Source organism: Rhinolophus hipposideros, assembly GCF_964194185.1.
Source record: "Rhinolophus hipposideros genome assembly, chromosome: 10".
Lineage (NCBI taxonomy): Eukaryota > Metazoa > Chordata > Mammalia > Chiroptera > Rhinolophidae > Rhinolophus > Rhinolophus hipposideros.
In genome coordinates, this window is record NC_138056.1 from 5,935,991 (window position 1) to 5,959,762 (window position 23,772).

The 23,772-nt window shown below is 58.4% G+C and overlaps 2 protein-coding genes across 3 annotated transcripts; one reads left to right on the forward strand and one right to left on the reverse strand.

Moving 5' to 3' along the window:
* Positions 1-342: 342 nt before the first annotated feature.
* On the reverse strand, positions 343-11,866 carry OVOL1 (ovo like transcriptional repressor 1). Its single transcript, XM_081061717.1, has 4 exons — positions 11,390-11,866; positions 4,517-4,734; positions 2,612-2,801; positions 343-2,373 (listed from the first exon to the last, which is right to left on the reverse strand). The coding sequence occupies exons 1-4, from the start codon at positions 11,487-11,489 to the stop codon at positions 2,078-2,080; spliced, it is 804 nt and encodes a 267-aa protein (XP_080917843.1). The 5' UTR covers positions 11,490-11,866; the 3' UTR covers positions 343-2,077.
* Positions 11,342-22,618, forward strand: AP5B1 (adaptor related protein complex 5 subunit beta 1). 2 transcript variants are annotated; one of them, XM_081061716.1, is made up of 3 exons: positions 11,342-11,742; positions 19,770-19,937; positions 20,041-22,618. In XM_081061716.1, exons 2-3 carry the CDS (start codon positions 19,788-19,790, stop codon positions 22,531-22,533), a joined length of 2,643 nt encoding a protein of 880 aa, XP_080917842.1. In that variant the 5' UTR covers positions 11,342-11,742; positions 19,770-19,787; the 3' UTR covers positions 22,534-22,618. The 2 variants fall into 2 exon arrangements, with proteins under 2 accessions (XP_080917842.1, XP_080917841.1); XM_081061715.1 differs by lacking the exon at positions 11,342-11,742 and adding an exon at positions 19,316-19,368.
* Positions 22,619-23,772: the final 1,154 nt, after the last annotated feature.

Genomic DNA, 23,772 nt, shown 5'->3' on the forward strand with positions numbered 1-23,772 from the left:
TATTTGGGAAAGCGGCTCTTCCTCCCGTGGTCCTGACAGGGTGCTGGAAAAAGAAGCCAAGACTGGACCCTGAGTTTCTGCACCAGCCTGTGGAGAGCGCCTGGGGGAGGCCCCACTGCCGCTGCTGAGAGTAGAGCACGTGGTCCAGGGTCAGCAGGCATAGACTACCAAGAGCCTGGGCAGGCCACTTAATCTGTCTGGGTCGGGTTCTTGTCTTGACTCGAGGCTCACTGGTAACTAGACACGGTAAAGCTTTGAACAGAAAGAATCCATTGTTTTGATTCGTTTTCGTGCAAGTGGAAAAAGAGGCCTATAAGACAAAAAAGCAGAAACACAGAACAGCACAGTTTCTTTGATTTTAATAGTTGGGGGGAAAGTTATAAAATAAAATAGACAACACAGAGCCTTGTGACTTCCTCAGATTAGCAACAAACACAGGGATACAGGAATGTAAACAGAGCTTCCAGATACTGTTATTTTATGCTAGATAACTTCCAGAATACAGCAGCTCCCACACACTCTAAAGTAAAACAAGTCTCCCGAAACAATTATCCGCATTCGGAGGGATGTCTGAGAGGCTCCTGCCCCTTCGTCGGTGGCTGTGCCCATGCCGCTCTTCCCGGGCGGCCCGCCGCTGTGTTCTGTGGACCTCTTTTGAGTTTGCCTTCTCATTCTTCAGCAGCCTGGCTCCAAGTCTGGCCCATCTCTCCCCTTTGACCCACACCCCTTTCCTGTTATTAGCAGGAAACCCAGCCAAGGCAAGAGAGCCTGGCAGAGTCCCCAGGATGGAACCAACCAGCCCAAAGATGGTGACTCTAAGGAGAGCCTTCGGTGCCTGAGACCCAGCTTTGCCATTTGGAAAACAGTCCACACAGAGGCTACAAATGTAACTCGTTGACTATCTAATACTGTCCTCTCTCTACAGGTTTCTGATGTGTGGGGTTATCATTCTGTCCCAATTGCTTGCTGTGGGCTTCGGGTTTTTGACTCAACCAGGAAAAGAACAGATCTTGCAGCCTCAACCCGTGTTCCTCTCAGTGCTTCAGGCCATGGCCTCTGAGCCTCTCAAAGACTGACCACCCCACCTGGCTTACCCCTAAAGCTGTAGTTGAACAAGCCCTCGACCTCCAGAACGGTGAGTTGTTCCACAAAAGGTCTGTTACCAGGAGACAAAGATGCCCTCGGTAACCCCGAGGCTTGCCTTGAAAGGATGTGGGAGAGAAGAGCAGAAGGTGTGATGAGCTATCCCAGCAGAAGGGGAAGAACAGAAAGGGCAGTGCATCCTCCAGGCAGGCTTAGGTTAAATATCTCAGGAGGTACGAAGGACGGGGTGGGTCGGAGCAGCCACCCCAGAGCCAAGGCCCAGAGGAGGTGTGAAATGTCCAGGATAAATAGAACCACATGGGGAGGGAGATAAGCCAGCTCCATCCTCTCTTAAAAATAGTCGCCATCGGCACCAAAAATATATTAATATCTATACATTTGTCATCTTTAAAAAAAGGAAATAAAACCTCCTTGGCACCTTGTAGTTGATTTCTTAAAAGTGAGGTGATATGTGGAAAGGCCTGCCGTGTGTGTGCCCACACAGGTCTACAGCTGTGCACCCGTATGCCTCTCCCTGTGGGAGGGCAGAGCCCCCTTAGCCCTGAGCGTTGGAAGCACTGCCAGGTGGGCTGCTGCCAGCTCCTCCGCCACCATGTTGCAGGGTGCTCTGTGCCAGAGCTCCTGGCTCTTTTGTCCATCGTCAGCCCCTGCCCCTGTGCTCAAGGCGGAAGGTGACAGGCTCACCCCATGAAACCCCCCTGGGAAGGAAGTCCTGTCTCTGTGGGTGTGCTGCTTCAAATCGCAGGCAGTCCTGGCCTGCCCCCTGCCCAGGACTTCCGCATGTCTGCGCAGGCTCGGAACGGCCTCCGCCCATCGTACAAAAGTGCAAATGTGAGCAGAGGTCAGTTTGGGGCCCGAGTGAGCATGGGCCCCCAGGGGCGCTGGTCCTGATCACCAGTGTTCCAGCAAGACGCTGCCGGTGAGTGGGCTGGCCAGGTGGCAGGGTGGTCGCGCTCAGCTGGAGCGCTGCCACTCAGAGGTGGTGGTTGCCCTGCAGCAGGGAGGTGACGGTGTTCTGCAGGGCCACGGCCACCTTCTTGGAGGTCTTGCGCAGCAGCGGGCTGTCGGGGTGCTGCTCCTTCAGATGCAAGACGTGGCCCTCCTGGCTCTCGGACGTGCAGCCACACTCCTCGCACACGTACAGCTTGGCCCGCCGCTCCTTGTACGCATACTTCTGCTGCACGCCGTGTATCTTCTTGAGATGAGACTCGAGAGAGCAGCGCTGCGTGAAGGCCTTGTCACACAGGCTGCATTTGTAGGGCCGCACGCCTGCGGGGAGGACAGGGCTGGGCGTCAGGAGCCTGACAGGGAGCCTGTCAGCGGCTTCCCGGACACAGAAAGGCCAGGCCACCTGCAACTCCCCACGTGACCTCACTGGTGAACTGAGGAGGCCTTCTGCCCTGAGCTCCAAGGTGCCCCTCCCAGGCCACCCGTTACCCAAAAAGCAGGCCTTGTGCAGGTTCCCCAGTGGCCTCAGCCAGGCGCCCAACCACAAGGCTCCTCTCACCAGTGTGGGTGCGGACATGTCTCTTCAGGTCAAAGGTGTCATTGAAACCCTTCCCACAGTAGGTGCAGAGGTGCCTCTTGACGTCGTTGTGACACTTCATGTGACGATTCAGCATGCGCTGGTAGGTGAAGGCCTTCTGGCAGATGTGGCAGGTGAAGAGGTCTCCACTGGGACTGTCCCCCAGGGTCACCTGTGGGTGAGAACAGTGTTTGTGACAGACATCCGTGAGTTGGGACTACAGGATGGCAGATCGGGAGGACACAAACGCCAGCCCCCAGGAAAGCGGTGCCCACCCCAGGGGCCACATCTCTGGGCCGTTGGCTCACAGAGATCAGCGGTGGCCAGGCTGGAAGTAACCTTTCGGTCAATGGCCAGCCTCCTGCTGGGTTCCCGAGTCCCCTTTCAAGGTCACCACCACCCATCCCCTTCTTTCCTGGAGCTGGGCAGCCAACCCCCTGTAGAAATAGCCTGATTCATCGTCAGCAACTCTACTTTCTAGAAAGTTCTCCCTTCACTGAGCCCAAATCTTTCTCTGTAGTTCCTGCCTCCATTCTCATTCCACACCTTAGGACAGTGGAAAATGCTCATGACCTGGTCTCGGGGGCCGCCTTCCCAGGCTGAGGCCACCACTGGGAGCCTGGAGTCCTCTCAGGGTCATGCAGCGCCCTGGTTTCCCTTGAGCCGGGCCTGGTGGGTACGGTTTGAGGCCCCGCGCCACCTGATGACTCTCGTGCTGATTCATATTTTTCTTCTGTGATTACAGAAACTCTCCAATCTATTCAGAAGTGGAGATGTGTTCTCGAAGCTCACACCTCTGTTCTGTTCTGAGGGTGCTTGTGCTCTGTGGGTGGCCCTGTCACTGGCAACTCCTCCTGAGCTCCCTGGGCACCAGGTGCACTCTGTCACACAGCGCCACCTCCTCTGTACTGCAGTAAATGTCCCTTGTTGCCAGCTGGTCGAGACTTTTGGGTCACGACTCACTTCACACATTTGCTATCCTGTGCCCTCTGTTCTCTCCCCACGCCCTCCCTCCCCACTGAGGCCCAAGGGGTGAGAGGAAGGGTGCAAATAGGGTCAGGGGCACTGCTGGCTCTCCGGCCAACTGCCCGGCACACGTCTCGGTGGTTCCCCCTCATTACAACACACACTTGGCCTCTGCAGGTAACAGGAAGGGACAGCATTCCACTGCCAGTTTTCTCCAGACTTTTGGCACGTAGGCTAGTGCCATGAGAACCCTTCCACTAGATCACTGCTGGCAGGTGCCTCCAGGTCCTAGAGCTTTCCAGAATGCAGGCCCAGCCAGGGACAGCCCTGCTATTTGTGCACTCCTCGAAAGCAGGGGCACTTCTGTTGCCTGGTGCACAACTTACTGCTTCCGCTGCTGAGCACAGCAGAGCGCTCGCCAGGCCTGCCTGCCCTCCCCCCCGCCCCCCGTGCAAGGCCTCGAATGCTGATGGGCCAAGTGCAGACCCCCGGGCACGTGCCTCAGAGGGCAGTTAGCCACCAAGCAGACTCCAGCCCTCACTCTCGATGCAATCCAGACAGGAACCCAGGAGAAGGTGCTGAGCTGCCCTCATGTCTCCCTGGCTTTCCTAGGACTTCAGTTTAAAGGGGTGTCTCCCCTTCAGGCCAGAAACGAAACTAAACCCCCGGGACGGGCTCCAAAGGGTTAAATGTTTTTTGAACCTCACTGCTTCTTCCCAGTGTATGACATTCTCACTGTAGACCCACTTCTCTTCTTTTCCAGCCCTTGTCTGTGCCCCAGTAAGGCTTACTTCTCTGCAGAAACCTGGACCCAGATCCAAGGCCAGTCTCTGCCTAGGTCTCATTTGTGCCATATCTCCTGGCGGTACACAGGGCTATACAGATGCCCCTGGTCCTCAGAGACAGCGTGAGGGTCAGTACCTTAATCTTGGGGCGCAGGAAGCTGTGGTCTCTGCTCTGGGGGTCTGTCAAGTGGCCCATGTCTTCAGAGGGCAGCTGGGCCACCACGCAGGGCCCGGAGGTCACACTATAGCTGGAGTCCCGAAGGCTCATGTCCAAAGCCAGGGGGCAAGAAGGGGGTTCAGCCACCGATGGCTCTGGCTCCAGGTAGCGCTGTGGTGGGCAGAAGCCCAGGCTGACTGCAGAGAGAAGAACAGCCAGGTGAGGGGCTTGGTGGAGAAAAGAGGATCCAGTGGGATTTCGGAAACGTTCCCTGGCAATGAGCTGGCTGGAACCTGGAGCCTCCATCCCTCCCCTTGCAGGCATGTGGCATAGCAGGGCTCCCCCCAGCCCACTACAAGCTGCACCTCCCTTCTGCCCCATTAAGGTAATTACAGGTGACGCCAGCCAAACGCCACGACCCACAGGTCTGCCCGCTGAGTAATTTGTGTCTTAGCGGAACTGGGAGGACGGAACCTGCCCTGCCAATTATCCCTCCAGAGTTGTCTGCCTGCCCCACCTGGGCCAGTCCCTCTGGATTCCAGGCCTCATCCACGCTCCTGCAGGGACAAAGGGCACCACTGGAGGCCTTGGGCCCAGGGACTCATCCCTGCCCCAGAAGGGTCCCTGGTGGCCTGGGCCGCTCTGGGCCTCTCCTCCAGGCAGATTTAGCTGCTGGCTTTGGGGGATTGGGTGCTCCTTGCTCCCGCTCCCCAGACTGGCGAGCCCCTGCTGTTGTAGCCCATTAGGGCTCCCGGCTCGCCACTCCCGCTGGCCCAGCTTGGCAGGCAAACAGGCCAGGTGGGGTGGAGCAGGGAGCAGCAGGTGGATGCTGCGTAACAGTCTCCTGGGCAGCCTGCCCGGCTGTTACGCAACCCTCCCCCACAGCAGGGACCGCTCACCGAGGCGCAGTGAGGGCTGGGCTCCCGCCCTCTGCGGCACCGATACCTGGCAGCCTTTGACATGACCGCTCCCCACGACAGACACCTCACACTAAACGGGGCCCGGGAGGCTTGGCTTGAGTTCTGACTAGAGAGAGAAGTTTCAAAGCTGACAGCTGGGACAAGCAACCTAATATTTCAGTTCAGTCAGGATTTTTCTTCCAAAAAGGCTACAGTCTGTACTTAAAACCCATAAGCCAGGAACAGTTTCTAAGGCTCAGAAGGGAAAATCAATAGGGCCCAGAAAGAAAGGATGAGTGAGTTTCAGGGAGAGGGATTTAGAAGGGTCTTTAGGGTCCCTGTACCCTGCCACCCATAGCCCGTATGACAGTGGTCCAGGCCCAGGGCAGGAGGACTGCTGCCCACATCTCCTTTCCCAGGACACTGGCGAGGCCCGAGGTGGACCGAAGGGATGTGGGGGAAAGCAGGGTACATCCTAATGGAGGAAGGGTGAATATGAAAGCACCGAAGTTTCGGGAGAGGCCCCAGAGCTCGCCCCCTCAAAACACAACAAAGGTCTGACAGGGGAAGAATGTGCCAGCCCGCCGCCCAAAACCCGTTCTGCTGGCACTGGCGTCCGTCTGTCCGGGGTACTTTAATGAGCCACCTCATTCTGGGAGTTGATTCACCAGCGCCTGGCTCTGGCCTGGCCTCTGAGCTGCCATGGCACCTCTCCAAGCCCTGGAAGGCTGGACGGCAGGCCCAAGCTCTCGGGGGTCCCTCTAGTCTTCCTGCAGTGACAGCCGTCTTTGCACATGGAATGGGGGCTGGGAGAAGACAGGGATGGATGGGTCAGAGTGTAGGCAGCTTCTAATGCCAGTTTAGCAGCTGTTGGAGATCTTGGCCAAGAATTCGAAGCTGAATGACAATTTCCATTTCTCAATCCAGGTGGAGACACACAGGAACCTCTCCCCTCTTCTGTCTTCCGGTATCGAATAGCGTGAATGAGGCTCCCGAAAGTTGGAGCCTGGCCACATCGCCTGCATATGGAGCCGCAGAGGGAGGAGTGATAGCAGGTGAGGGTTAACTGCTTGTCATTCTTGGATCCTTCGCTCCCATACGTGGGGGTTTCATAGTTAGGACTCTAAGGATCCAAGCCAGTTTGGGAGGAGCCCTATTTCCTGTGCCCGCCTCTCCCATCCCACAGAAACCTCGACAGGATGGTCCTGAGGAACCGGGGACAGAGAGTGAGCCTGCCTGGTCTGGCCTCCATGCCACCTTTACCCTGAGTGCGGGGCAGCCACATGCTGCCGGGGTGGGGATGTTTGCCTCATCCCAGCCACCTTGCCAAACCTGTCCTCCTGCCACCCCCATGAGTGTGTCCCTGCCGCTGCCGCACGAACAGGGAGTGCTCATCCGCGTGCTGCTCCTGACATGAGTGGCAGGAGCAGGAGGCAGGAAGCAGAACTGGTTGGGCCCTGCCCGTGCGGCTCTCCGTCCCCTAATTAGATGTTTCCGGCAAGGCGGTGGCCACTGTGGCTACTCGTTGCCCACCCACAGCTATGGAGTGTGGCAAGGCCAAACCAGCCTGGCCCTCTCCCAACTCCCTTGAGGGGTTCACAGGTTCCCCTTCTGTTGGTCTAACTTGCCTCCACCTGCCTGACATTGAGGACACAGGCCAGCGGATTCCCACCCGAGTGCCTTCCCTCCTTCAGCAAGTCCCCTCTCTTGGCTTGAAAGCTGCTGGCCCAAATAAATACTGGCCGAAGTGCCAGGGCCTGCCCCGTCTGAGGCCTCAGGTAGGCCAGGGCTGGGCATGAAGCCTGGTCCTCAGCTCTCTGGGGAGGGCAGGTGAAGCACATGGGAGGGTGCCTGGCCTCTGACCTCCTAGGGCTGGGGTTGAGGCTGCCCTAGGGGTGGGGTGAGGGCTCACTCGGCTCTGAATGAGGTGGGGGAAGCCCAGTGTGTTAGCACAGCCCAGGTTGGTGAAAGGTGGCCTCACACCCTTATCAGCAAGGGCAGGGGTCCTCCAACCCCAGCAGGTCAGCTAGCAATGCCCGAAAGGAAGCTGGTGCCAGCCAATTGGCAGGAGGCAGCCCTGCAAACACAATGGGTCAGTCTCTCGGCCTGGTGTTTCCATTCTGTGAACGCCAAGTTTTTTCTCTTAGGAGGTATCTTTTCCCCGTTCTCCAACCACTTTTCATACTGTGTCCATAATGAAGCTGAAACTGTGCACCTCAGCCCTCACACCAGGGTGGGCAGCCCTGACCAGTCGTGCACTATGCTTCCGTTTGCTTCCTTCCAGGACAGGGCTAGGCACCGGGAGGGACTCTGTAGAAGACTTGTTGAAAGTGAACAGCGTTAGAAAGGAACCCTGACATTAACAAAGGCCATGCTTCACTCCTGTCCCCTCTGTACCCAGAGGACTTGCCCTCACCTGCTCTCTTTCTGGGACAAATGGTCTGGCAGGATTCTGCCTCAGGTCACCCAAGCTAAGTATACACAGCTTGGCGGCTTAGGTGACGGCACCGCACGGGACAGGTAGGAGTGCCGTCTAGCCACTGCCTGAACCCAAGTTGCTCCGCTGTCCCCATTCACTGTTCCAGCCTTGCTCCCTGGAGGCAGACATGTCCTTCACTGCCAACACTTCCCAGGAATGATAAGAATCATCATCAGAGGCCAAATCTCTCCCCTCCCCCACACATTTATTCTGGGGCCCAAAGCTGACTTTCTTAGTCTTTCGAACTTTGCCTGGAAAGAGCACTGCCCGGGTCCCCATACTGCCTAGTCAGGGCCAGGCTGAGGAAATGCCAGTCTCCTACACCGCGGCCTGGCTGCCTCCCTGGGGTAGGCACGTGCTGATGAACTGGCTAAACAGAGAGCAGAGGCGCTGAAGCCAGAGAGGGGGTGGTTGGGGGCTTTTAAGAGGCCCTGGGATGCTTGTGGCTGGGAGAACATCATTCTACCTTTCAGGCTCCATTTACCCTCAAGAGCCTTTCTGGCCTAGAGCAACTGCACCCAGCAGGGGCTAGGAGGGCCACGTGGAGCGTCCCCTTCAGTATATGAAATGGAATTTAGCCCTGGGTACAAGTGGCAGGTTTCATCCTCAAGAAACCAGCATTACTCCCCTAACTCCACAGTCAATATTGACATAACAAAGGAGAAACGCCAGGGGAGGCCAGGGGGACAGAGAGGAGTGACGGGCCCAAATAGGTAGCATCTTAACCTTAACCACAAACCCTTTCAACGCTCCCAGCATAAGTGGAGCCATCTCCTACCCCCTGTGGCCCTCCAGCCACTTCTGGGCTATTCCCTGCCTTTGGGAGAATGAGGCCCAGGGGAAAGGTTCTGCACCTGGGATGGGAACCTCTCGAATTGTGCCTCAGGGACTGGTCAGACTGGGGCCCTGGAGTCTGAACTGTCAGGCTGGGGCCAAAGGCCTTCAGTCAGTCAAAACCCTTCCAGGCGCTCTCTGATGCTCCAAACTGCGGCCTGTGGGCCAACTGCGGCCCGCAATCCATTGTTAATTGGCCCGCAGCAAATTCCAAAAATATACTTAGTTTACTTAAATAAACCAGGTGACGCAATAGACTTCACCTCGAGTGAGTGGCCCGGCTGTTTGTGTATTTTACCGCTTATGGCCCTTGGTGAAAAAAGTTGAAAAAAGTTTGGACACCCCTGCTTTAAGGTCTCAGAGCGCCCTGGCGGAAGGTCAGACTGCAAACACTTCCCTGTTCCCTGGCCTTCCCGGTGCCTCTCTCAATGGGAACGGATGGGCTCAATGCTTAGCTGGTTCCAACGTGCCCAGTCTGTGAGGTGGGGTGAAGGAAACGTGCCCAGCCAGCTCCTGGGGTCACAGTCGACTGGTGATGGATGGCCCAGCCAGGGGACAGGCCACCGCCCAGCCCCCCACCCCCCCAGCCATCTGAGGCACCTGAGCGTGGCCCAAGAACATTCCATTTCTCATTTCCAAAAACTGTGGGAAAACGCTCCAGTGGGCCACCTGGCTTTTGAGGCAAAATTAAGATCCTTAACTTCTCCCCTTTACAGGACTCTTCCTCACCAGAGAAAGGAGGGCAAATTCTCATCTTCACCTTCCAGGTTAGACCCCTACCCAGCGTCCGGGAACCATCGTGCAGAGCGAGCAGCCTGCCAGTCTCCCTCACCTGGACAGCAGCAGCAGGTGACGCAGACACCCAGAAGCCCTCTTCTGCGCCTAGAGGGACAGGCCCTGGAGTGTACGCCTCCCCCACCATTCCCCCTAAGGCCACCAGAACTGTGGTGGGGAAAATCACTGGGACGCAAAGAAGTCAATGATTTCAACAAACGGAATTTCTTTGTCCTTTGTAAAAGTCAACACATGATCTGCTACTGATTGGGACGTGAAATAAAACGAACAGCACTCTGAGTCCCGCACAAGGCTCAGCTCACCTTTACCACAGTCCAAGGTGAGTTTATCAGATCCCAAGAAGCAGCTGAGCAGCAAGTGAAACCCAGGTGAGGGAGGAGACAGGCGTGAGGAGCTGTTGGGTCCCTCACCAGGGAACTTGGGAGGCAAGAAACTCTCCACGGAAACCTGGGCCCACACCCTAATCCACCTCAGGTGAGGAGGCAACTCACTTCCCGTTTTGTCCCAGTCTCGCCACTGGAGCCATCAGAGAGTTGGGGCACAGTCCCTTGTTTTAAGGAGCCTGCAGAAAAGGGGCCTCTGCGCGGTAAAACATCCCACCAGCGCCACAGACCACTGGGTCCTGGAGGGTCAGGCCACAGAGATCTCACCGCTATACCCACTGTCTCCAAAGGTAGCCAGGAGAGAAATTGAGGCAAGAGCCCTTACCAGGGCCCCTCACCGCCCTCATTTCGCCACTTTCTTACAAGGCCTGGGGCGGTGCCAGGGAGCCTGCGGATCAAGGGTCAAAGTCGGTTGGTTAATTACAATCACGCCCCCCTAGGAGGCGCCGGGCAGGGTGTTCGGCGCATCCCCCGCCCTACCCCCAAGGCCTGGGCAGGGGGCGTTCCGAAGGAAACTGGCTTTCTCCAGAAGATTTTGATGGGGGTGGGGGAGGACAGAAGGAGCAGAAGCGTTCTCAGGGCTAACAGGAAGATGTCACTGCAGGAAGAAACTCGGATTACTCATTCAAAGTGGACTCGGACGCCACCATCGAGGCGTTTTCCAAAAATAAACTGGGTGCACCAGCTTCCCGGGGCCTGGTCCACGGGCTGTGCAATGGCCTCCTTAAAACTTTCAGCTCATTTGTGTCCTCTGCAAGGTTGAAGGAGGAGCATTTCTAACCGAGTTGAGACCTGATCCCACCTTTGTCTTCAGGGCTAGTGGGGTGCAGCCGGGCGCGTGCCCAACGGTCTTGGCGCACCCCGTCGGCGCGACCCTAACCACGACCTTCTGGCCACCAGTGTTGTGAAGGAGAGGGAAAGATCAACGAAGGCGGCTTACACTCTTTTGAGTCTTCTCTTACATTTTGCACAATCTCAGACCAAACTCCACCTCGCTCCCTGCCCCCCAAAGTGGCATCGCTCCAGTGCCCTCTTCCCGCCTCATAAAAGTCCCGACCTTCTAGATTTACGACGTGAGAGTGGAGGGTCGCCTGAGCGGTGACACACCCCGTTGCCTACCCCGCGCCGAGGCTTGGGCCGGTGGAGGGAGGGCGGCACCGCGCGGACCCTTGCTCCTCCGACCCGCGGGGCCTGGGAACCGCTCCCGCCAGGACATGGCGGCCCCCACCCCTCGGCCCCCAACCCGCGCCTCCTTCCGCCGCCCCCGGCCTCCCCTCCCCCTGCGCCCTGGGTCGACCGCGCAGCGAGCTAACGGGGCCGCGTCCGCTTAAATATTAAATCGGGCGCCCGGACTCCGCGGACCGCCGTGCGCCGCATCGCTGCGTCCTGCACGTCCGCGCCCCGACGGGGCCCCGAGCTGGAGGGCGGCGGGAAGCTCCGCGCCCACGGGCCGGCGCCTCACCTGGCACGTAGATCTCGCCGCGCTCCTCATCCGGGAGCTCGCTCCAGTTTCTCTTGCACGTGGAGACGCACGGCTTCTTCACCAGAAATGCGCGGGGCATTTTCGAATCCTACTCGCCCGGTACCGTCCGCTTCCGTAACCAGAGTCGGCGCTGTCCCACCTTTCCCGGGCCGGGCTGGAGGCAGCCGGGGGGAGGAGGCAGGTCAGAGAAGGAGTCGCCAAAGCGTCCCCGCTTTCCTCCGAGAGACCGTGCCCGGGACGGCGCGCGCCCCCTTTCCAACTCCGCTGAGCTGCCGCCGTCCTCCCTCCGAGCGAGGTCCCCTGCAGCCAGGTGCACCGGCGAGAGGGAAGCGGTAGGTGAGCGTCTCCCGGCTCGACTGGCGTCCCCCACGGCCGCTCGGGAAGTCTTAAAGTGCGAGCCGGACGGACGGGTTCACGCTTTATTGGCTCGGGGCGGTGAGTGTTGGTGGCTGGGGCGGGGAGGGGGGGGGTGATTTGAGCTAATTATCTTGGAGTGGCCCGGGGAACGACAGCGCATGCGTTGGGAAATAACGGTGACAACCCACCTATTTGTTACCTGTTGAACCGGTTTCCATTCCGCTGCCGGTGAGGTGGCCTCGCGGCCTGGGCTGGGTGGCCGGGCGGGGGCGGGGGAACGGGCGCGGGGCACCCAGCACCCGGCTGCCCAGCCGGCCCAGCTGCCGCCCGCCGGGGAGCAGCGTTGGCCAACGGGAGTTTGGGAGTTTCGGAGAGAGCAGAGGAAGGGAGGGGGTAACGTTATTTGCACCGGCGCTCGCACGCTCTGAGGGTGATGAAACTCGCCCAACTGGGCCCTGCCCGGCGCGCCCCGGGCGCCTGGGGAGGCGCGAAGCTGTCGGGCGGGAACGGGCAGCTGGGCCCACACTTGTTGAACAGGGCCTGAAACCAGGCGGCGCCGGATCCCAAAGGCCTGGCCGAGCAAATCGTGGTTCAGCCCAGAGGTATTTGCTGGGTGCCGGCTCCGTGCGGGAAGGCACGCGGGGACGCAGAAGCGCTCAGGCCGGTGGGCGGGACGGACAAGTGGGGATGCACAGGGCTGCAATACAAAGCGGAGAGCGCTGAGCTGGCCGGGGAAGTATGGAAGGCTTCGTGGAGGAAGGGGCTGTTTAAACCGCTCTGAGTCCACCGAGATCCTGAAAGACCCCGGGGCCTTAGTCACTGGGGCTTACACACCCGCAAAAACCCTCGTCTTTGTGCCCAACGGTGCAATTTCAGGTGCAGCAAGCCGGGAGGTGAGCCGAGGGCGGAGGACACCTGACAAAGTCAAGACCAACCTGCTTTGCCTGGCTGCAGCCAGCACGGGCAGAGAGCTCAGATCCGCTTCCCCCATTTCTCACTCTTGGCTTAAGTTGGGCCTGGGACCTCCACCCCCAACCATTCATCATCTCTGCCCAGTCTCCAGGCCCGGCTGGAAGGAGGCTGACCCTTCTCAGAAGCCTAGAAGTGCTTGGTGGCCTCCTTGAGGCATGTCACTATGACAATTTGGCCACATTTTACCAGCCCACCTAGTCAGGGCAGGGATGAGACCCCTTCTTTTTAGCTCTCTCCCCGCACCATATAAAATAAACATCTCGGAGTCTCTACCACACACACACCTTCCTCACATATTAAATGTTTGTTGGAAAAGATTAGGAGGAAATGAGTTTGATAAATGAATTCACACAGTTCAAAAGTCAGGAGTCAAAAGAGGGGCAGCCTGTTGAGAGTGGACTTTTAGGCATTAGTCGAAAAGGATAGTTTTTCAAGGGGGAAGGCTTCCAGAGGCCCTTTACATTTCCTCACAGGACTTCTGTGGAGTACCCCATGGCTGGGTGGGGACAGTGTGGACCTGGGGGGCAAATGAGCTTCCTCCTCTGCTCCTTCCTGGAGCCTGTAAGTTTCACCAATGGGCTTTCCTTTTCAGCCTGTTTCCTTGTCTGTCACCTGAGAATCTTATCACCTACCTCCTGGGGTCTCTGTGAGAGGGCTGTGGGCTCTGGCGAGGCGTTGTTTGCCCCCTTCTTCTTCCTTTCCCAGGGCTCTGCCTTTACACAGCCCACACTTCCCTGTCAGCCTTCCACTCTTACCCTGGACTCTCATTCAACTGACATTAAGTGAGCACCTCCTATGCACTTATCTTTTTTTTTTTTTTTTAAGATTTTTTATTGGGGAAGGGGGACAGGACTTTATTGGGGAACAGTGTGTACTTCCAGGACTTATTTCCAAGTCAAGTTGTCCTTTCAATCTTAGTTGCAGGGGGTGCAGACCACCATCCCTTGAGGGAGTCGAGGTATCGAACCAGCAACCTTGTGGTTAAAAGAACACTGGCCCATGTGGGAATCGAACCGGCAGCCTTCAGAGTTAGGAGCTCGTAGCTCCAACCACCTGAGCCACCGGGCCGGCCCCTGCACTTATCTTTTTAATAAATTCTGGAGAAACAACAATGACTAATGCAGTCTGTCTAGGAGAGAGGTGAATGTAGTTCATTCACTCAACAATTATTCATTGAGTACTTTGGTTGTGCAGACGCTGGCAAGGGCTGGTACACAGTAGGTGCTTAGTGAGCACTATGATAGTCTTCAGGGAGGACCCTGGACATAAGAGACAGTCTTTCTCATTGGGGGAGAAACTCAAATGTCTCCACTTGTGGAAAGAAAGTTAGTGTTTGGAATAAGGCCCCAGGAGGGAGGGATGCTCATGGATGCTGCCCACTGCCCTGTCTCCCTATCTACTACTGTGCCTGGCACATGCTAGGTCAGCAGTAATATTTGTTGAATGAAATGAATATCCTGTTTTTCTTGACTCATATGATCAATTCAGCTTTTCATGTTCCCACTTTTGGTAGAGGCCTGGATACAGAGCAAAGTTCTTTATTATAAGGAGAACAATAGTTCACATTCAGTGATAAAACATGACTGGCGCTGGCTGTCAGGGGGAGACTAGAGAGTGGTGGGGACTTTGGCAATGTGCCCATCTAGAGGAGCAGTGACAATCGTGTCATTCCAGCACAGACACCCAATGTGGCCACATCTGTCCATTTTCCAAAAGAAGCCAGAAATCCAAATTTGTATGTGAACTCTACCAATTTTTAATTGTTGACTCAATTTAAAAAAAAAATACGGAATGAGTTCAAATACGTTGTGGGTCTGATTTGACCCATAGGTTGCTATTGTATGGCCTGTGGTTCATGGGCAGCTCTGGAACCAGACAATGTGTGTGAACTTGGGTGAACCCCGAGCTAAACTGTGAGCTCCATGAGAGCAGGCACCGTCTGCTCTGTTCACACAGTGCCTGTTAGATAGTCATTCATCCCTTAATTCAGTCAATGAGTATTGAACACCAGCATTATGCTAGGCACAGGCAAACAGAGAACTAAGAAAACTATTAGTGTGAGGCAGGACGTTAATGATGGGATAGTGATGGGTGGGGGTGCTGAGATCTGAATAGGAGGTAACAGCCAGCTGTTCACTGTAGAGCAGGGAAGAGCCTGACCCACGCAAGGAACAGCTGGTGTAAAAGCCCCAGAGTGGAAGTAAGCCTAGTGCGTGTGCGAGGAACCGAAAGGTGAGGTGGCAGGGTCGTGAGGGAATGGGAGGGTGTGGGAACTGAGGCTGGCGAGGCCGGCCGGCCATGTGAGGCGCAGTGTGGTGGAAAGTCTTGGCGTCTGCTGTGGGGAGAATGTCGAGAGAGGTGGTAGGGGTGGCAGTAGTGAGACCTGTAAGGAGGCTGCTGTAAGCAGGAGGTGATGGTGGCCTGAGCCAGCTGCAAACCGCCATGAGCACTGATTCTAGGTGTTCTGAGTGGACATCTCTCATTGGCATAGTGGACAGGAATGTGAAGGAAGGCCGAACCCCAGCAGACAAGTGAGGACCATGCTCCCGAAAGAGCGTTGGCTTGTCCCCACCTTCGGTGCTCAGCTCCCATCCCAAGCAGCCCAGGGAGAGCTAGGGCAGCAGCTGGATGCAGGAAGAAGGTTTAGCACCACCCCTTCCTATTCTCAGAGAAGGCTTCCAGAAGGAGCCGGGATGGTGTGGAGGCTGAAGGCAGAAAGGCTTATGGGAGCTGAAATGTACCGAGAGGACAGGCAGGAAAGAGCACTAAGCCAGTCAGGCTGCCCCGGACTCCTAGCCTCTGGGGACTTGGGCCAAGCTACCTCACCTGTTAAGGCCTTAGTGTACACATCTGTGAAGTGGGGCTCCTACTTCCAATTTTTTCCTAAGAGCTAGCTAGTGAGGCTGTCAATTTGTTTTTGCCCAGAAGCCTAGCAGCCCTTGAAAATGGACTCAGTCTTAAAGCAGGCCAGTGGAGCCCCTGGCCACCGAGGCCTCTGCTTGGCTCAGACAGTGGCCTTTCCAGTTTGACAATAGCCCTGTGGAGGCTGCAAAGCCCCTAATAAACTGTGAAGTGCCGTAGGTGACTGACTCCTACATCTCTTGCTGAGTTTCTGCCCATGGGCCTCCCAGTCCACTGTTAGGGTGGGCCAGGGCCCCTTAGGGCCTGGCAGGGAGCAGGGGGCTGCATGTGGGCAGAAAGCTCCTGAGCTAGAGCTGGGGGAAGGGCAGTAAGCAGAAGATGAGGGTCACTGAGCCAGCTGGAGCCTTAGGAACGGGGCAGGGGGAAGACGTAAGTTCCTGTTGGAAGCCTAGGAGCTGGGTTAGGCTCACCACTGTGGTCGCATGTCGGGCCTGCCAGACTTTATTTCATTCTCACAGTTCCTCCAGCCTTCTCCATCTCGGATACTGGCACCGTCAGCCCCCAAGTACTCAGAGCCAAAGCCGAGTCATCCCACCTCCCTCTTCCCTCATGCCACACTAGCAAGTCCTGTCAGCTCCCAAATCGCTGGCTTCCACTCACACCTCCATCTCCATAGTTATCACCCTGGTCCAAGCCCTGTCACATCTCACCTGGACCACATAACAGCCTCCTGACAGCCTCACAGCTCCTCCTCACCTCCCCCAGACGGCTGTCTCCCCTCAGCTCAAACCCTCCAGGGGCTCCCATCACAGCAGGAATAAAGTCTTCGAGGCCTGGCACACTCTGGCCCCTGCTGGCCTCCTAACCCCCGCGCTCGTTCTGTGTGTACCAGCCACACCGTTTGCCCTCTGTCCTCTGAACAGGCCAAAGCCTTAGGCTTCTCCTCTGTTACACCTGGTGCCTGGAACGCTTTTCCCTACGTGATGGCTGACTGCCTCTTGTCACTCAGGATTCAGCCAAATATTCCCTATTCTGAGAGGCCTCTGACCACCCCAACTAAATCTTGCCCCCCCCCCGAGTCACCTCTGTCACATTACCCTATTCTGTTTTCTTTGCAGCATCTTTTACTCCTGAAACTTTGATTTGTCTTGTTTGTTGTCTGCTCCACTCTCCTTCTGTGTAAGTACTGTACATGAGGGACCTCTTTTAACACCGTTAGTAACTTTATTTAGATAGAATTCATGTACATAAAACCCCTTTTAAAGTATGCAATTCAGTGCTTTTTAGTATCTTCACAGAGTTGTGCACAAATCATCCCAAATGAAACCCCATGCCCATTAGCAGTCACTCCCCGTTCCTCCAACACTTGGCACTTACTATTCTGCTTTCTCAATGGATTTGCCTATTGACGTGTTCTTTTTAAAACATCCCTGTATCTCCAGTGCCCAGGGCTGTGAGAAGGGGTTGGTCACATCCCCCATTTTACAGATGAGAAAACTGAGGCTCACGACCCCTCAGGAAACTGGCTTGCCTTTTCCAAGCCTCGTGTCTAATGTCTCCCCAGAACTGGGCTACACTGGGGAGGATGAAAATTCAGCAGGAAGAGAAGGAATGACGTGTGGGCATCAAGTGGGGTGTTCCCTGCTCAGCCACCTGGCTGAGACCCACACCTGGGCCCTCTCTGGGAGGTCACGTTCGGGAGCAGGTCTGCTGACTGGATTGAAGGAACATGCATGTCCTCAGTACTGGGAGGGAGAAGGGCACGCAGGTAAGGGCAGAGCCCATCCCAGGATATACACCCAAGAGGGCTGCGGGTAGCCGGTATGGGAGGAGGGGGAGGTCGGGGGCAGTGAGGGGCTGTTTGCTGAAGTCTGGCTCCACCACTTAGGAGCTTTGTGACTTTGGGCAAGTGACTGCACCTCTCTGGGCCTTCCTTTCCCCATCTGTGAATGGTACCCATCCTGGGGTATTTCGGGGTTGCTGTGAGCCTGTGAGTCCATGTGGACGCACCCACCACAGCATCAGGTACCACATGTGGGTGCACTCCCTTTGGACCCTGGGCTCTAAGGAGCCAAGGCTCAGAAAGGCTGGCGGCTATCAGAGGCTGAGCGGGGTCCAGAGCCAGAGTCGGATTTCCTGACCCTTTGAAGCCTGTCTCCTCAACTGTAAAGAGGGGTTTAATAATCATTCCTCCCTCCCTGTGAGTGGTGAGGGCTGAGGATGTGCAGTTATCAGCACCCTCTGGGCCTCAGACAGGGAAACCAGACAGGCTCCTTGTTCCCCTCCCAGGGCTGCTCTCATCCTGGCCTCTTTCATCTTAGGTTTAATTAGCCAGGCCGCCCCACCCCACAGCCTCTTGTGCGGGAGTCATCACTCCCATTTTATAGATGGGGAAACTGAGGCACCTAGAGGGAAGTGGTTTGGGGCTGCCGCCTGTGAGTCAACTGTGGAGCCAGGGCCCAGAGGAGCTGGGACTGGGCTTTCCAGCTGGACCTGTCCCTTGGGGTGGAGCCTTGTCTCCATCCCCCTGGCACCCAGATAGCCAATTTTCCAGAGACCCTACCACTTCATACCACCTCCCATCTGGAGGACAGCAGGATGGGGTAGGGAGGGAGGGGCCTGTGAAGCCTGGAGGAGGGAGAGAAACTAGTTGGGAGCTGCTAGCATTGGGGCTCAGGTCTGTTTCATCTTCAAAGCAGGCTAATTAGAGCCAGAGGCGTTAGTCAGGCCGCGGCTGTGGGGTCTGGACGCCTTCAGTTCTGTGCCCTGGAAACCTGCGGTCAGTGGGGCATCAGCAGCCTCGGTCCTAGGCCTAGGGGAGGCTACTGGGTAGGCCCCTGCCCAGCTCCCTAGAAGCCCTGATCCAGCTCTCTGGAAGTCAACAGTGCTGGGTTTGGGCACTGCTTGGCCCCAGGTCTTCCGCACCGAGGCCTACCTAGGTTTCCCGGTGGGTGCGAGGCGTGCAGTACATTGAGCCCCATGAGACACGCCAGGCCCTGCCAGTCCGCACGTTTGCATCCCGTTGTTTTCCGGCTTTATTGCGGTTTACGGTCTTGCCGTTCCAGCTTTACCACGGCCTGGCCGCCGCGACCCTGGCCAACCGTAGGCGCCGCCTAAGGCAAAGGTCAGCCAGCTTCCGCCCGCCGCTCCCCGGGCGCCGGTTCCGCGACCCCAAGCCGAGCGGGTGTGGGGCCCCGGGCTGGCGTCGGAGAAGCGAAGCCAAGCCCTGAGGCGCCAGCCCGACCGGTTCGGCCGGGCCGCGGCGCGCACTTCCTGCGGTCGCGCTGGGACCGCACCTTGCACACCCCCCCAGCGGCCATGCTGGGAGCGCGAGGACCCGTACCCCGCCGCCCCTAGGCGCCGCGCGCGGCTGGTGCAGGGTGCGGTGCGCCGGGTCGCCGGCGTGGGGGCCGGCTGTTTGCCATCCTCGCCAGCCCCGTGGGCGCTGCCCATCGAGGGCCCTGGGATCGGAGGGACCCCAGCCCCCGGGAACCGGGGCCACCCAAGTCCACCGCTCCTGCCCGGGCCTGCGGCGGTTTCGGGGAAGGGGGGCCTGCGTGCATCGGGACAGTTACTCAGCCCCAGCGAAACCGGCGTGTCGGCACCTGCCGGCCCGGCGGGAGGGGGAGGTGGCGGCCCCGTTACCGCCCCGCCCCGCGCGGTGCCCGCCCCGCCCCGTCCGCCCACGCGCCGTGCGCCCCGCCCCGCGCCGCCCGCCCGGAAGGAGCCTGCAGGCCGTAGCGCCGCGGGAGGCTGAGTCAGGCGAGGTGAGCGCGACCGGCCCGTTACCGCGGGCGCCAGGTGCCGGGGCGGCGCTGTGGTTTCGGTGCCGGCCGCGGGCGGGCGGCCTAATGAGCTCTCGGCACGCACGCCGCGCCGGCGGACCGCCCGGCGCCCCCGCCCTTGCTTTCCGCGTTTCTGCCCCACGGGTAGCCTGGCGGCCCGCCCCGCGTCACCCCCGAAACCTCTCGGTTTCATCTTGAAACCCGGACGCGGGGGTCCCTGCTGGCGTCTTAGCGTGACCTAAAGGGGCTGGGATCTGCGAGGGGTCCTAGGGTGACCGTGGCCTCTTTGGGGTTGGAGCAGGGGCTCGGGCGCCCTCTAGCGGCCTCGGGGCCCGGCGCATCTCGCGGCCGCCAACCTGATGACCCCTCACTTCTTCCTGCAGGGACCTGCGCGCCTGACCATGGGGCCCTTGAGCCGGGAAACCTGGGCCCAGCGCCTGGGCGCCTTCCGGGCCAGCCCGTCCGCCTTCATGGCAGGTCCTGAGGGTGAGGATCTGGGTCGTGACCTGCTGAGCGACCTAAGGAGTGAGAAGCTGAGCGAGCAGACCAAGGTAGGCCCTACATGCGCCCCTTGGCTTATCTCATATGGTCACCTCAACCCACTGCGCCCTGAACTTCATCTTTGTGATTCCCACCCAAACCCACCATCCCCAGGTTTCCTTGCTGGCCCTGAGCTTGGAGTACCCAGCTGAGCTGTGGCCCGAGACCCCTGCAGCTGAGGCAGCCGTCACCTCCCTGTTGGACACTCTGGACTTTCTACCCTCACGGCCCTCAGCTCTGCGGCGGCCTCTGTTGCTGGCGGCTACCACAGCCTTGGTGACAGGAGGTGCACTGGGCCCCACCTCTGGAGCCTCTCTCCGGCTCCTGCCCCTACTGCTTGGCTTGGCTTCCGGCCGCTCTCTGGGGCCAGGTATTGGCCCCTCCTCGGAGCAGCGTTCCCTGCAGGCCACGGCGTGCGAGTGCCTGCGGGAGCTGGAGAGCTGCAAACCTGGGCTGCTGGGGGGTTACCTGGGGCTGCTACGGGGTCTGCTGGGGCAGGGGGGCCCCGTGGGCCCTGTCCAGCCACTCAGCCTGCTGCTGGCACTTGCCCTTCGCAACACCTTAGCGATACAGGCTAGGGCCAGGGCTAGCCTGCAGGGTCTGCTTACAGCCAGGGTGTCTCCCACTGGGGGTGGTCCCTGGAACTGGACACTAGCTGAAGAGGGCGATGCCCACCTTCAGCCCCAGGTGTCCCCCTGGATGGCAACTGAGGAGGAGGAGTGTGGCCTTTCAGCGCTAGAGCCCAGTCCTGAGGAGGCCCTGGAGCTGCGGGCTGCTGTGGCCCAGCTTCTGGACACTTCCTACCTGCTCACTCCTGTGGCCCAGGCCCAGCTTCTTTGGCAGCTGGGCTGGGCCCTGCGGGGTCTGCGGGGACAGCTCCCAGTGCTCTTCAAGCCGCAGTTGGTACGGCTGCTGGGCACAGCACAGCTGACTCTGCTGCACGCTGTCTTGGCACTCAAGGCAGCCTTCGGCGAGGCACTGTTCACGGCCCAGGACGAGGCCTTGCTGCTCCGCAGGCTCATTTTGGCTGCCCATCACCCAGCCCTGCCCCTGCCTGCCCATCTCTTCTACCTGCACTGCCTTCTGAGCTTCCCCGAGAACTGCCCTCTGGGCCCCGCAGGCGAGGAAGCTCTCCCACTGCTGCTAGAGCCCCAGCTGTGCTGTGGCCTCCTGCCCAGTCTCCTGCTCGACCCAATGGCCCTCCTGGCCCGCCTGCATCTGCTGTGCCTGCTGTGTGCTGAAGATGAGGAAAAGGAGGAGAAAGGTCAGGGTCAGAGCCCCCGGCACTACTTGGAGGAGCTGCTGGCCAGCCTGTGGCAGAGGGCAGCCCTGCATGGGGGCCCCCGGGCCTTGGCCACGCTTTGCTTCCAGGCCTCATACCTGGTTGCTCACTGCCTGGCTGGACAACCTACAGTGCTGACGCCCTTGATTCATGGACTGGCTCAACTGTACCGAGCCCGGCCTGTGCTGGCCCCCCATTTTGTGGATCTCTTGGATCAGGTGGGCTCTGAACTGGGGGAGCCCCTAAGGGTGGTATTGCAGCAAGAGGTGGTGTCCAGGCCAGGTGGGGATGAGGCCCTTGGTTGGCACCTGCAGATGCTGGCGAAGGTGGCAGACAGGGATGCCCAGAGTGCCACCCTCAGCTTCCTGCAGGCTGCAGCTGTTCACTGCACAGACTGGGGCCTCCAGCAGGCCCTGCTGCAGGTCTGCCGGGCCCTGCTTCGGGCAGGTGTTGGGGGAGGCCTGGCAGACTTGTTGCAGGCCCTGGCCAGGCAGCTGGAGGACCCAGATGGACGGGACCACGCCCGCCTCTACTATATCCTCCTGAGCCACCTGTCAGCGCCCAAGCTGGGAGTGGCCCTGGGTCCCTCACTTGTTGTACCTGCACTAGCCTCTTCACTGGTGGCTGAGAACCAGGGCTTTGCTGCGACGCTGATGGTGCAGGAGGCTCCAGCCCCGATTCAGCTGAGTGTCGGGGCCCGCAGAGCCGAGGGCCCGGTCCCAGTGCTGCAGCTCCAGGTGGAGGTGCTGGAGCCCGTGTACTCTCTGGAGCTGCGCTTCCGCGTGGAAGGACAACTCTATGCACCCCTGGGGGCTGTCCACGTGCCCTGCTTGTGCCCTGGCCGCCCCGCCCGCCCTCTGCTCCTGCCCCTGCAGCCCCGACGCCCGGCCCCCACACAGCTGGATATCCGCGCCCTGTATACCACAACCACTGGCCTCACATGCTATGCACACCTGCCACCCCTGCCTGTGAACTTTGCTGACCTCTTTCTGCCTTTCCCTCAGCCCCCTGAGGGGGCCACACTGGGCTTCTTTGAGGAGCTCTGGGAGTCTTGCCTGCCAAAGGGCACTGAGAGTCGCTTATGGTGCCCTCTTGGGCCACAGGGTCTGGAGGATTTGGTGTCCCGCCACCTGGAGCCCTTTGTGGTGGTGGCCCAGCCCCCCACTAGCTACCACATAGCCATTCGCCTGCCCCCAGACTCGAGGCTGCTGCTGAAGCTGGAGAAAGCCCAGGCAGACGGAGTGCCCGTGGTCCTGCGGACTGATGACTGGGCCGTGCTACCCCTGGTGGGGGACTACCTCCGTGGGCTGGCAACTGCTGTCTGAGCCCAAGGGTCAGGACACAGTCCTATGGCTCCTTCCTGTAAAAACCTACATTCACCAATGACCATCACTGGTTTGTTTTCTTCTGGACCCTGATCGGGGGCAGAACCACTGGGATGAGCGTCAGAATCTCCAAGAAAGCTTCCAGGCTAGGCACCCTCAGGCTACAGGGCTCCAAAATTCCTTCCTACCCAAATAGGCTGGGATTCTCCAGAATCCCTACCCAGGAGACAAGAGAAAAAACATTTTCATCTCTGCTTCCCAGAGAGGGTCTGGCCTTGCCCAAAACCACCCAGCAATTTAGGAATGAGCCTGGAGCTGGATTTGGGCCTCCTGACCCGTGGACTAGCGTTTTTCAATTCCTGAGGTTTGCCTCAGGGATCTCAGGCTAGATAGGATGATGGAGTGCCAGCCATAAACAGTGAGAGGAAGTGGCAACCCCTTCCCTGGGGAGGGAGGCTTCCCCCATGCTACATGGATTGGAGCCAGCTCTAGGAAGGGCCTGCTGTTCTGAGGCTGAGAGAGGTCTCCATGATCTGTGCTAAAACTAAGCTGGCTTTCACCTCATCCTCTAGGAAACCTCATCTATGGACCTCGGCATCTTCCCAAGTAAGAACCAACCCCCTAGATCTTACTCCAAATATGTAAGATATCTAGGATTCCGACGTATTGAGGCCAACTCAGCTGTCAGGCGCTGAGCCAGTGTTTTCCACATACATTGCCTCATTTCATCCTTGCAACAGCTTAGCAGGGCCCCACAGATGAGGAAATCAGGAGGCCAGAGGGGTTGAGTGATTTTCCTATGATGGCCCAGCTGGTTGGTAATGGTGTTTTGTCATCCAGGAGCAGGTTTCTATTACCACACCATCAGAGAGAAGCTCTGCATGGGACCCAGAGGCCCCACCCTCTGTGCCCTGGGCCGGCCCCTAGGAGGATGCAGTCAGCAGTGCTGGGTGGAGAATGACCAGAGGCTGTGGCCCTACTGCTCTGGGGAAAGGGCCTATTCCGCTCCTGCCTCCTCAACACCCAGCCCACAGATTCCTGTGGGCCAGTCTTGACCCTCCTGATGGGCGGGCTACAAAAGGAAAGAAGGGCCTGGGACAAGTGGGGCTGTTACAGGTCGTGTAAGAAGGTCTGCCCCAAGCTTGAGCTCCTGCAGTAACTTACTGTGATCTGGACAAGCCATTGCCAAATCAGGAAGGGTTTGGGTCCAGGAGACAGATACTTCTCCAGCTGTTTGCA

Coding starts and splice junctions, on each gene's coding strand:
- OVOL1 (XM_081061717.1), bottom strand. CDS start 11,489: ATGCCCCGCGCATTTCTGGTGAAGAAGCCGTGCGTCTCCACGTGCAAG. Junction 4,735..11,389: donor CGGCGAGATCTACGTGCCAG/GTGAGGCGCCGG, acceptor TTCTCTCTGCAG/TCAGCCTGGGCTTCTGCCCA. Junction 2,374..2,611: donor ACATGTCCGCACCCACACTG/GTGAGAGGAGCC, acceptor TCCTCCCCGCAG/GCGTGCGGCCCTACAAATGC.
- AP5B1 (XM_081061716.1), top strand. CDS start 19,788: ATGGGGCCCTTGAGCCGGGAAACCTGGGCCCAGCGCCTGGGCGCCTTC. Junction 19,938..20,040: donor AGCTGAGCGAGCAGACCAAG/GTAGGCCCTACA, acceptor CACCATCCCCAG/GTTTCCTTGCTGGCCCTGAG.